General features: G+C 50.8%; 1 protein-coding gene across 2 annotated transcripts in view; it reads right to left on the minus strand.

Moving 5' to 3' along the window:
* The window catches only part of LOC132836026 (transitional endoplasmic reticulum ATPase-like), a 49351-nt gene extending 37281 nt beyond the window's left edge, over positions 1-12070 (minus strand). The window contains exons 1-4 of one of the 2 annotated variants that reach the window (XM_060855225.1): positions 11881-12070; positions 7067-7178; positions 6286-6458; positions 2374-2516 (exon numbers count right to left, since the gene is read on the minus strand). In XM_060855225.1, the coding sequence (XP_060711208.1) occupies positions 2374-2516; positions 6286-6452 (310 nt within the window). In that variant the 5' untranslated portion in view covers positions 6453-6458; positions 7067-7178; positions 11881-12070. Of the gene's footprint in view, positions 1-2373; positions 2517-6285; positions 6459-7066; positions 7179-11822 lie in introns of both variants that reach the window. The other variant, XM_060855224.1, reaches the window with a different exon arrangement.
* Between the last annotated feature and the right edge of the window lie 479 nt (positions 12071-12549).

The following is a 12549-nucleotide window of genomic DNA, read 5'->3' on the forward strand; positions in this document are numbered from 1 at the left end:
TAACACACACACACAGCCCCACACCGCCATTACAGCACTGTCCCACACAGACCAGGGACAGACAGGGCTACACTCCCTGTGTAACACACACACACAGCCCCACACCGCCATTACAGCACTGTCCCACACAGACCAGGGACAGACAGGGCTACACTCCCTGTGTAACACACACACACAGCCCCACACCGCCATTACAGCACTGTCCCACACAGACCAGGGACAGACAGGGCTACACTCCCTGTGTAACACACACACACAGCCCCACACCGCCATTACAGCACTGTCCCACACAGACCAGGGACAGACAGGGCTACACTCCCTGTGTAACACACACACACAGCCCCACACCGCCATTACAGCACTGTCCCACACAGACCAGGGACAGACAGGGCTACACTCCCTGTGTAACACACACACACAGCCCCACACCGCCATTACAGCACTGTCCCATACAGACCAGGGACAGACAGGGCTACACTCCCTGTGTAACACACACACACAGCCCCACACCGCCATTACATCACTGTCCCACACAGACCAGAGACAGACAAGGCTACACTCCCTGTGTAACACACACACACAGCCCCACACCGCCATTACAGCACTGTCCCATACAGACCAGGGACAGACAGGGCTACACTCCCTGTGTAACACACACACAGCCCCACACCGCCATTACAGCACTGTCCCACACAGACCAGGGACAGACAGGGCTACACTCCCTGTGTAACACACACACACAGCCCCACACCGCCATTACAGCACTGTCCCACACAGACCAGGGACAGACAGGGCTACACTCCCTGTGTAACACACACACACAGCCCCACACCGCCATTACAGCACTGTCCCACACAGACCAGGGACAGACAGGGCTACACTCCCTGTGTAACACACACACACAGCCCCACACCGCCATTACATCACTGTCCCACACAGACCAGGGACAGACAGGGCTACACTCCCTGTGTAACACACACACACAGCCCCACACCGCCATTACAGCACTGTCCCACACAGACCAGGGACAGACAGGGCTACACTCCCTGTGTAACACACACACACAGCCCCACACCGCCATTACAGCACTGTCCCACACAGACCAGGGACAGACAGGGCTACACTCCCTGTGTAACACACACACACAGCCCCACACCGCCATTACATCACTGTCCCACACAGACCAGAGACAGACAGGGCTACACACCCTGTGTAACACACACACACAGCCCCACACCGCCATTACAGCACTGTCCCACACAGACCAGAGACAGACAGGGCTACACTCCCTGTGTAACACACACACACAGCCCCACACCGCCATTACAGCACTGTCCCATACAGACCAGAGACAGACAGGGCTACACTCCCTGTGTAACACACACACACAGCCCCACACCGCCATTACAGCACTGTCCCATACAGACCAGAGACAGACAGGGCTACACTCCCTGTGTAACACACACACACAGCCCCACACCGCCATTACAGCACTGTCCCACACAGACCAGGGACAGACAGGGCTACACTCCCTGTGTAACACACACACAGACCCACACCGCCATTACATCACTGTCCCACACAGACCAGGGACAGACAGGGCTACACTCCCTGTGTAACACACACACACAGACCCACACCGCCATTACATCACTGTCCCACACAGACCAGAGACAGACAGGGCTACACTCCCTGTGTAACACACACACACAGCCCCACACCGCCATTACAGCACTGTCCCACACAGACCAGGGACAGACAGGGCTACACTCCCTGTGTAACACACACACAGCCCCACACCGCCATTACATCGCTGTCCCACACAGACCAGGGACAGACAGGGCTACACTCCCTGTGTAACACACACACACAGCCCCACACCGCCATTACAGCACTGTCCCACACAGACCAGGGACAGACAGGGCTACACTCCCTGTGTAACACACACATATGAGGCTGTGGAGACAGAGAGAAGCAGGCACAGCGAGAGAGACAGACATAGTGAGAAAGACTGTGAAAAGACAGAGAGCAAGTCAGATAGAAAGAAAGAGCAAGAAAGACAGAAGGAAAGAAAAATAACAGAAAGGAAGAGAGAACGTAATAAAGCAAGAGAGTGAAATTAGAATGTAATCACATCTGTAGAACATTCTAAGAACATGTGGTTTCAGTGGTTCTAATGAGTAGTCACTGATGTGAAACATCAACGTGGTCTCAGTCCTTGTGGGCGCCAGCTGACCCAGCTGGGAATTCCCAGCAGCATCTCGGTGTTGTTTGGTTTCCTGGGTGATGTCGGTTAATGCAGTGCTGGGGAATATGGCCATTTGGTCTTACTGGGAAATTCTAGCCCTTCCCGAGATGTGGGTTCTCTCCTACCTTTGTGCACAGGTCTATAAGCTTCCAGGAAATAGGGTTTCAGGTAAACTTCAAACAGGTTCCCAGTCAGCCCTTCGATGGTGTCGTCAATGGGTAACACGTGAATTCGCTTTCCGTATTTCACATCAGGACAGGCTTGTATACTGCAGAACAAGAATAGACAATGAACAGACGATAGCACCAAGAGCCCATCCACACAGGGGCACCACTGGCTCATGTGAATCTTCCACATCCATCCCACTCCCAATTTGGGACCCTCAGTACCTGCCCCTTCCATCCCTCACAACCCCATGCTCTCAAATTCTCCCTCAACGCCTACTCTCACACACACACACAGACTGACGCATTCATAGACATACAGACACACACACACACCCACACATAGATGCATGCACACACGCATAAACAGAGACACATTCACAGACACATACAGAGACACACAGACACGCACGTGCATACACACAGAGAGACACATTCATTCACAGAGACAGATACACACGCGCATACGCACAGAGAGGCACATTCACAGACACATGCGCGCGTACACACAGTGACACATTCAGACAGACACACACGGATACACACGCGCATACACACAGAGACACATTCACACACAGACACATTCACAGACACACAGACACATACACACACACAGACACATGGCAAATACACACAGACACACACACACACACACACACACGGACAGACACACACACACGGACAGACACACACACACACACACACACACAGACAAGTTTCAGGGACACAAGAGTGCAGTGGCAAGCAAGAAGTTGGTTTGAAGTGTGTCTACTTCAGTGCCAGGAACATCCGGAATAAGGCGGGTGAACTGGCAGCTTGGGTTGGTACATGGGACTTCGATGTTGTGGCCATTTCGGAGACATGGATAGAGCAGGGACAGGAATGGTTGTTGCAGGTTCCAGGATTTAGATGTTTCAGTAAGAACAGAGAAGATGGTAAAAGGGGTTGGGGGGGGGCATTGTTGGTCAAGGACAGTATTACAGTTGTCGAAAGGATGTTTGGGGACTTGTCAACTGAGGTAGTATGGGCTGAGGTTAGAAACAGGAAAGGAGGAGTCACCCTGTTGGGAGTTTTCTATTGGCCTCTGAATAGTCCCAGAGATATAGAGGAAAGGATAGCAAAGATGATTCTCGTTAGGAGTGAAAGAGGCAGGGTAGTTGTCATGGGGACTTCAACTATCCAAATATTGACTGGGATCACTACAGTACGAGTACTATAGATGGGTCATTTTTTGTCCAGTGTGTGCAGGAGGGCTTCCTGACACAGTATGTAGACAGGCCGACAAGGGGCGAAGCTACTTTAGGTTTGGTACTGGATAATGAGCCTGGTCTGGTGTTAGACTTGGAAGTAGGTGAGCACTTTGGTGATAGCGATCACAATTCTGTTATGTTTACTTTAGTGATAGAAAGGGATAGGTGTATACCACTGGGCAAGAGTTACAGCTGGGGGAAAGGCAATTACGATGCGATTAGGCAAGATTTAGGAAGCATAGGATGGGGAAGGAAACTGCAGGGGATGGGCACATTGGAAATGTGGAGCTTATTCAAGGAAAAGCTCCTGTGTGTCCTAGATAAGTATGTACCTGTCAGGCAGGGAGGAAGATGTAAAGGGTGGGAGACGTGGTTTACGAAGGAAGTGGAATCTCTGGTCAAGAGGAAGAAGAAGGCTTATGTTAGGATGAGATGTGAAGGCTCAGTTAGGGCACTTGACAGTTACAAGGTAGCCAGGAAAGACCTAAAGAGAGAGCTCAGAAGAGCCAGGAGGAGACATGAGAAGTTGTTGGCGGGTAGGATCAGGGTAAACCCTAAGGCTTTCTATCGGTATTTAAGGAATAAAAGAATGACGAGAGTAAGATTAGGGCAAATCAAGGATAGTAGTGGGAAGTTGTGTGTGGTGTCAGAGGAGAGAGGGGAAGCACTAAATGAATATTTTTCGACAGTATTCACTCTAGAAAACGACAGTGTTGTCGAGGAGAATACTGAGATACAGGCTACTAGACTCGGTGGGATTGAGGTTCATAAGGAAGAGGTATTAGAAATCCTGCAGAGTGTGAAAATAGATAAGTCCCCAGACCGGATGGGATTTATCCTAGGATCCTCTGGGAAGCCAAGGAGGAGATTGCTGAGCCTTTGGCATTGATCTTTAAATCGTCATTGTCTACAGGAATAGTGCCAGAAGGCTGGAGGATAGCAAATGCGGTTCCCCTGTTCAAGAAGGGGAGTAGAGACAACCCTGGTAATTATAGACCAGTGAGCCTTACTTCAGTTGTTGGTAAAGTGTTGGAAAAGGTTAAGAGAGATAGGATTTATAATCATTTAGAAAATAATAATTTGATCAGGGACAGTCAGCACGGTTTTGTGAAGGGTAGGTCGTGCCTCACAAATCTTATTGAGCTTTTTGACAAAGTGATCAAATAGGTAGATGAGAGTAAACCGGTTGATGTGGTGTATATGGATTTCAGCAAGGCATTCGATAAAACTTCCTCACAGTAGGCTTTTGTACAAAATGCGGAGGAATGGGATTGTGGGAGATATAGCAGTTTGGATCAGTAATTGGCTTACTGAAAGAAGACAGAGGATGGTGGTTGATGGGAAATGTTCATCATGGAATCCAGTTACCAGTGGTGTACCGCAAGGGTCAGTGTTGGGTCCACTGCTGTTTGTCATTTTTATAAACGACCTGGATGAGGGCGTAGGAGGGTGGGTTAGTAAATTTGCAGACAAGACTAAGGTTGGTGGAGTTGTGGATAGTGATGAAGGATGTTGTAGGTTGCAGAGAGACACAGATAAGCTGCAGAGCTGGGCTGAGAGGTGGCAAATGGAGTTTAATGCGGACAAGTGTGAGGTGATTCACTTTGGTCGGAGTAACCGGAATGCAAAGTACTGGGCTAATGGTAAGACTCTTGGTAGTGTAGATGAGCAGAGAGATCATGGGGATGGTGAGCACGAGGGGGCATAGCTTTAAATTGAGGGGTGATAGATATAGGACTGATGTCAGAGGTAGGTTTCTTTACTCAGAGAGTAGGAAGGGTATGGAATGCGTTGTCTGCAACGGTGGTAGATTCGGCAACTTTAAGTACATTTAAGTCGCCATTGGACAGGCAAATGGACGTACGTGGAATAGTGTAGGTGGGGTGGGCTTCAGATTAGTATGACAGGGCGGTGCAACATCGAGGGCCGAAGGGCCTGTACTGCGCTGTAATGTTCTATGTACAATCACATTCACACAAATGTAGGTGCATACACACACACAAAACACAAACAGCACAGTGGCTCTGTGATTAACACTGCAGCCTCACAGTGCCAGGGACCGGGGTTCGATTCTAGCCTCAGGCAACTGTCTGTGTGGAGTTTGCACATTCTCCCCGTGTCTGCGTGGGTTTCCTCTGGGTGCTCCGGTTTCCTCCCACAGTCCAAAGATGCTCAGGTTAGGGTGGATAGGCCAGGCTAAATTACCCCATAGTGTTCGGAGATGTGCAGGAGAGGCGCATTAGTCAGGGGTAAATGGAGCATGGTCGGGGAATAGATCTGGGTGGGTTACTCTTCGGAGGGTCAGTGTGGACTTGTTGGGCCGAAGGGCTGTTTCCACACTGTGGGGATTCAATGATTCACACAGAGGCAAGCACACATACGGACCACACACAGAGACAAACACACGCAAATAGATGCATACACTCTCAGACAAACACACGCATACACTCTCAGACAAACACACGCATACACTCTCAGACAAACACACGCATGCACGCTCACACACATACGCCACTTCATCTCCCTGGAGCCCTCTCCAATGCCCATTAACCCCTCAGTCCACGATGTTACGGTCTCACGCGCTCCAATCTCGTTACGTAAAGGTGTGACATGGACACAGCACCTGACAACGTCACCCAAACGAACCCGCAGGTTATTCCGGGTCACTCTGCTGATGCGGATTCGCTCCTCAGCGCAGGTCTCATCCGACAGAACAATGCAGACTGTCTCACGCCGTTTCTTCCCCTTCAGCAACACAGTGTCCCCTCGGAAAAGCTGCAGCTCATCCATCTTAACCTGCAACAAAAGCTCAACTCTGTACAAAAGGACAGGCCAGGAACTGCAGAAAAACGCAGGAGCGTTGCTCACACTGAACCAGGGACCCATCAGCAAACACCATCGACAGAACTCAGCACTGACCCTCTGACAGTGCGGCACTCCCTCAGCACTGACCCTTCGACAGTGCAGCACTCCCTCAGCACTGACCCTTCGACAGTGCGGCACTCCCTCAGCACTGACCCTTCGACAGTGCGGCACTCCCTCAGCACTGACCCTCCGACAGTGCGGCACTCCCTCAGCACTGACCCTCCGACAGTGCGGCACTCCCTCAGCACTGACCCTCCGACAGTGCGGCACTCCCTCAGCACTGACCCTCCGACAGTGCGGCACTCCCTCAGCACTGACCCTCCAACAGTGCGGCACTCCCTCAGCACTGACCCTTCGACAGTGCGGCACTCCCTCAGCACTGACCCTCCGACAGTGCGGCACTCCCTCAGCACTGACCCTCCGACAGTGCGGCACTCCCTCAGCACTGATCCAGCATGGTATTTATCTGGGATAGGTTAAGGGTGCTTCCCCAGGTCGGAGCGGGGCTGTTTAGGTGGGACAGGCTGGGGAGTGTTTACCTGGGACAGAGAAACAATGCTGCTATCATCATTAATGGCCTCGTCCACAATGAGTCTGTTTGGCCGATGTTTCTGCTGAAGTATAGCAGTCGATACATCCTCCGGTTTCGAGCTGCAGAGATTGGGTTGGGAGGGAGGGTGGTGGTGGAGGAGATGGAGAGAGACAGAGAGGTTATCAGGGGGAGAGAGAGAGAGAGAGAGTGAGAGTGAGAGAGAGAGAGAGAGAGAGAGAGTGAGAGAGAGAAGCTGCGTGTAACATGTCTTAACTTGTTACTCTGGTACCCGGTGTTCCAGTCTGGCCCATAATATCCACAGTGACCCTCCGGAGATCATTTCCCCCCCACCCCCCATGATCCTCACCCCTTCCCTGTCCCTTTAACCCTGCATTCCCCATGGCTCACTCAGCCAGCCTGCACATCCCTGAACACTATCTGCAATTTCGCCTGCCCACTCCAACCTAACCTGCACCTGTTTGGGCTGTGGGAGGAAACTCACGCAGACACGAGGAGAAGGTACTAACTCTCCACAGACAGCCACCCGAGGGTGGAATCGAACCCTGATGCTGTGAGGCAGCAGTGCTGAACACTGAGCCACCCTGCTCCCATGAAATGTGGAAATGACCTCAGGACATGGTTGAATTCTCTGCCTGTGTTTCCTGACGAAGGTCTTTTGCCGGAAACATCGATTTTCCTGCTCCTCGGATGTTGCCTGAACTGCTGCGCTTTTCCAGCACCACACTCTGATCTGGACTCCCATGAAATGACACACTGGAGGAACAGATGCTGGCAGTCTGAACTGAAACATCAGATTCCGGAGCTCCCAGAGGGTCAGGCAGCCCTGGGCTCTGGTGCAGAGTCATCTGGATTGGAAATGTTAGCTAGCTCTCCCTCTCTCTCTCTCTCCATGGATGCTGTCTAACTCCCTGTGACCTCCAACATTTGGAATTTTCAGTGCAGATGATACATCGGAGCTTAGTCATTGGTGTCATGTCGGAAATTCAGCTGTCCATTTCCACCAGCTCCCAAACCTGCCCACTATTGGCTGAGGAGGCAACACTGACCAAGAGATGACTTTGTCCCCTTAGTTTTGTCTGAGACACACGACCATATGAAAAGCAGCTGCTCACACAGTGCCACGCATTCCCAGCACCTCACAGGAAGCAATTGGAGACATCTGAGAGAGATTGACAAGGTGGACGGGAGTCACCTTCTCCAACTGAAGTGGAGATACAGGAGAAGTTACTGACACATTGTCCTGCAGCTAAACTAAGAAAAAACTTAAATGATAGAGTCAGAGGATTACAGCGTGGAAACAGGCTCTTCGGTCCAACTCGTCCATGCTGTCCCATTTGCCTGTAATTGGTCCATATCCCTCTGTTCCCATCCCATTCAAGTCCCTGTCGAAATGTTTTTTAAAAGACAAAATGCTACCTGTTCCCACTACTCCCTCTGGCAGCCTGTTCCAGACACTCCCCGCCCACTGTGTGAAATAATTGCTCCTCTGGACCCTTTTTTATCTCACTGCTCTCTCCTTAAACCTCTAGTTTTGAACTCCCCCACACCCCCTCGGGAAAAAGACCTCAACAATTCATTTGATCTCTGCCCCTCATGATCTTACAGATTTGTGTAAAGTCCTATCCTACATAACCTCTGCTGATACCTCAACCCTTCCAGTCCAGGTCGCATCCTGGCCAATCTTTCCTGCATTCTTTCCAGCTTAATAATTCCTTCCAATTCTCCCCTTTTGAAAAAAAAGGGTGCTGAGTCGTGCCAGTGTGCAGTTACACAGAACCCCAGTGCTCCCCATTCACCTTGGCACCTTCAAACTGCAAGGGCAGTCAGCCAGAGGTACCAGGACATTGAATGATTCGGAGGGAAGACTGAATGTGCTGAGGCTCTGTTCAAGAAGGCCGCTGTCTGACCTCAGGCGGATTTGAGCTCACGGAAGGACAGACATTTGCAGGTGGAGAGAGCTCAGGGCTGTGTGGCTGATGAGATAGTTTGGGTCCAGACTGTCCACGATGGGCTGAATGGCCTTCTGCACTTGTGGTCCAGAACATACAGAATTCCTTATTAATTCATCCATAGATTAAGGGCATCACTGGCTAGGCCAGTATTTATTGCTCATCCCTAATTGGCCAGAGGGCAATTAAGAGTCAACAAAGAGACCTTGGAGTGCAGGTTCATAGCTCCTTGAAAGTGGAGTCACAGGTGGATAGGATAGTGAAGGCATTTGGTATGCTTTCCTTTATTGGTCAGAGTATTGAGTACAGGAGTTGGGAGGTCATGTTGCAGCTGTACAGGACATTGGTTAGGCCACTGTTGGAATATTGTGTGCAATTCTGGTCTCCTTCCTATCGGAAAGATGTTGTGAAACCTGAAAGGGTTCAGAAAAGATTTACCAGGATGTTGTCAGGGTTGGAGGATCTGAGCTACAGGGAGAGGCTGAACAGGCTGGGGCTGTTTTCCCCGGAGCATCGGGGGCTGAGGGGTGACCTTATAGAGGTTTACAAAATTATGAGGGGCATGGATAGGATAAATAGACAAAGTCTTTTCCCTGGGGTGGGGGAGTCCAGAACTAGAGGCCATAGGTTTAGGGTGAGAGGAAAAAGATATAAATGTGACCTAAGGGGCAACCTTTTCACGCAGAGGGTGGTACGTGTATGGAATGAGCTGCCAGAGGAAGTGGTGGAGGCTGGTACAATTACAATATTTTAAGAGGCATCTGGATGGGTATATGAATAGGAAGGGTTTGGAGGGATATGGGCCGGGTGCTGGCAGGTGGGACTAGATTGGGTTGGGATATCTGGCCGGCATGGACGGGTTGGACCGAAGGGTCTGTTTCCGTGCTGTACATCTCTATGACATTGTTGTGGGTCTGGAGTGACATGTAGGCCAGACCAGGTAAGGACAGTAATAAGGGACATTAGCAAACCAGATGCCTTCTTCTGACAATGGATTCATGATTACCATTAGAGGCTTAATTCCAGGTTTTTATTAAATTCAATTCCAGCATCTGTCCTGGGGGGATTTGAACCTTGGTCCCTAGAACATTAATACTAAGGGCCACTGCCTCCCCAGAGAATGTAGCAGAGGCTAATGGATGCTTCAACCAAGGGCTGATGGAGAGAGAACGTTCCCTACGGGGAGGGGGTTAGAAAGTGGGAGTAGTGGGTCTCCCCGTTAAGATGACAGTGAGGAGAATTGTCTCTGAGGGTTGTGAGCCTGTGAAACCCTCCTCCCAGAGAGTCGAGGAGGCAGGCAGGACGTCACAATATTTTTTAAGACAGTCGAATAAATTCTGTAGTGTCTGGAGAGGAGATAAGGATGTGTTAACAGGGCCACAACCCTCAGCGAATGACAGAGCAGGCTCAGCGCATTTCTAATTCGCTCGTTACCAGGGCAGGTTCGTCACTGGGGACTGGGGCATTGGAGTACGAGGGAGAGTCTAGGACTCTTTTCCCCTGGAGTGTATGAGGTTGAGGGTTGACCTTACAGAGGTTTATAAAATCATGAGGGGCATGGATAGGGTGAACTGTCAAAGACTTTTCACTAGGATGGAGGGGGGAGGGGGGGATTCAAACTAGAGGGCTTAATTTTACGACAAAAGTGAAGACTGTAGATGCTGGAGATCCGAGTTGAGAGTGTGGTGCTGGAAAAGCGCAGCGGGACAGTTGCTGCCTGACCTGCTGCGCTTTTCCAGCATCACCCTCTTGGCTTAATATTAAAGTGAGAGGGAAAGGATTTAAAAGGGGTACTTTTTCACATAGAGGGTAGTTGATATGTGGAATAAACTGCCAGAGGAAGTGGTAGATGCAGGTCCGGTTACAACATTAAGGCGGCGTTTGGACAGGGACATGAATAGGAAAGGTTTAGCCGGGTGGGACTAGTTGAGTTTGGGACAGTTGGACTGAGGTGTGACCCTATAAGGACCTGAGAGAGAGAGAAGGGAATGGAAGATGTTTTGAGAGAGAGAGAGAGAAAAGGGGTGGTCTGGGAAGAGACTTGGTTGGAGAATAAATGCCAGTCAGATGGACCGAGTGGCCAGATTTTGTGCTGTGAATTCTGCGGTCATTCTGAAGTTGTGCAACAGTAAATAAATAGCTCATTGCCTCTCAGCCAAAGAGGACAGGGGCCAGGTCAAAGTAACAGGCCTAAACAAGCAAGAGCCCCTCCTCAGGGCAGACAGACAGGAGCTGCCAGATTATCTCTCTGAAAAAGACAGGGAGCACTGTACCTCTGAATCTTGCTGGGTTCGGCTTCGTTTTTGCGACACGAGAACAATTATTAACAAAAAATAAAAATGTTGGGAAACGATTCTGATTTCCCACTCCCCCCTGAGGACAGAGAGACATAAACAGCAACTCAAATTTCGACATGTGACTCATGGCACATATCAGAGTACACACACCAGCAGAAAGAACTTCATACAGCAAGCTACTGATTAGAAGATTCCTTTTGGGTTATAGTATTTTTTATATATATTTGACTTCGAGCGCAGAAGCCACTCTGACAGGGTGGCTTGCCAGTTGTTTAAGCCCCCACCACCAGCTGGTTCATTTCAAATAAGACCCCTGTCCAATTAATTCCAACACCAACAAATTTGCAAAGTCACTTTGCCCGTTGATAATTTTGACCCCCAGAGGGCTGGCCATAAATAGGCAGCCCTATATCCACCAGCCTGGCCTGGGGTGGGGGGAGTTTAACCGTGCAAACCCCCACCGCCAGAAATAAACCATCAAACTCCCAACACGTACTCGCCTCCTGATTTTGGCATCGTGCGGTGGCTCAGCGGACACAAGACACCTCTTTTACCGAAGTGGGGAGGGGGGGTCCTCTGTCTTGATTGCAGCTCCCCTCCTCCTAACACGGGCTCGTCTCTCGCTCAGCTGTCAGCCCAAGGTTGGACTGTCCGGTGCTTAGTCACCAGCAGCAGCTCTCTACTGCCTTAGATCATTTCCCAGCTGACGGCACCAGGCTTCTAAGCCACCCCCTCTCCTCTCCCCTCCCCTCCCTCTCTCTCTCTCTCCCACTGCAAACACTCGACTTGTAAGCCACCCCCTCTCCCCACCCTCTCTCCCCCACTGCAAGCACTCGACTTCTAAGCCACCCCCTCTCCTCTCCCCTCCCCTCCCTCTCTCTCTCCCACTGCAAGCACTCGACTTCTAAGCCACCCCCTCTCCTCTCCCCTCCCCTCCCCTCCCTTCCCTCTCTCTCTCTCCCTCCCACTGCAAGCACTAGACTTCTAAGCCACCCCCTCTCCCCTCCCTCTCTCTCTCCCACTGCAAGCACTCGACTTCTAAGCCACCCCCTCTCCCCTCCTTCTCTCTCTCTCTCTCTCTCCCCTCCCTCTCTCTCTCCCACTGCAAGCACTAGACTTCTAAGCCACCCCCTCTCCCCTCCCTCCCACTGCAAACAAAATCCCCCCCTCTAACACACACACAAAGTTAAGAGTAAGGGAACTACGGTTGGTGCAGTGACCCA

The sequence above is a fragment of the Hemiscyllium ocellatum genome, chromosome 45, assembly GCF_020745735.1.
Source record: "Hemiscyllium ocellatum isolate sHemOce1 chromosome 45, sHemOce1.pat.X.cur, whole genome shotgun sequence".
Taxonomy (NCBI): Eukaryota; Metazoa; Chordata; class Chondrichthyes; order Orectolobiformes; family Hemiscylliidae; genus Hemiscyllium; species Hemiscyllium ocellatum.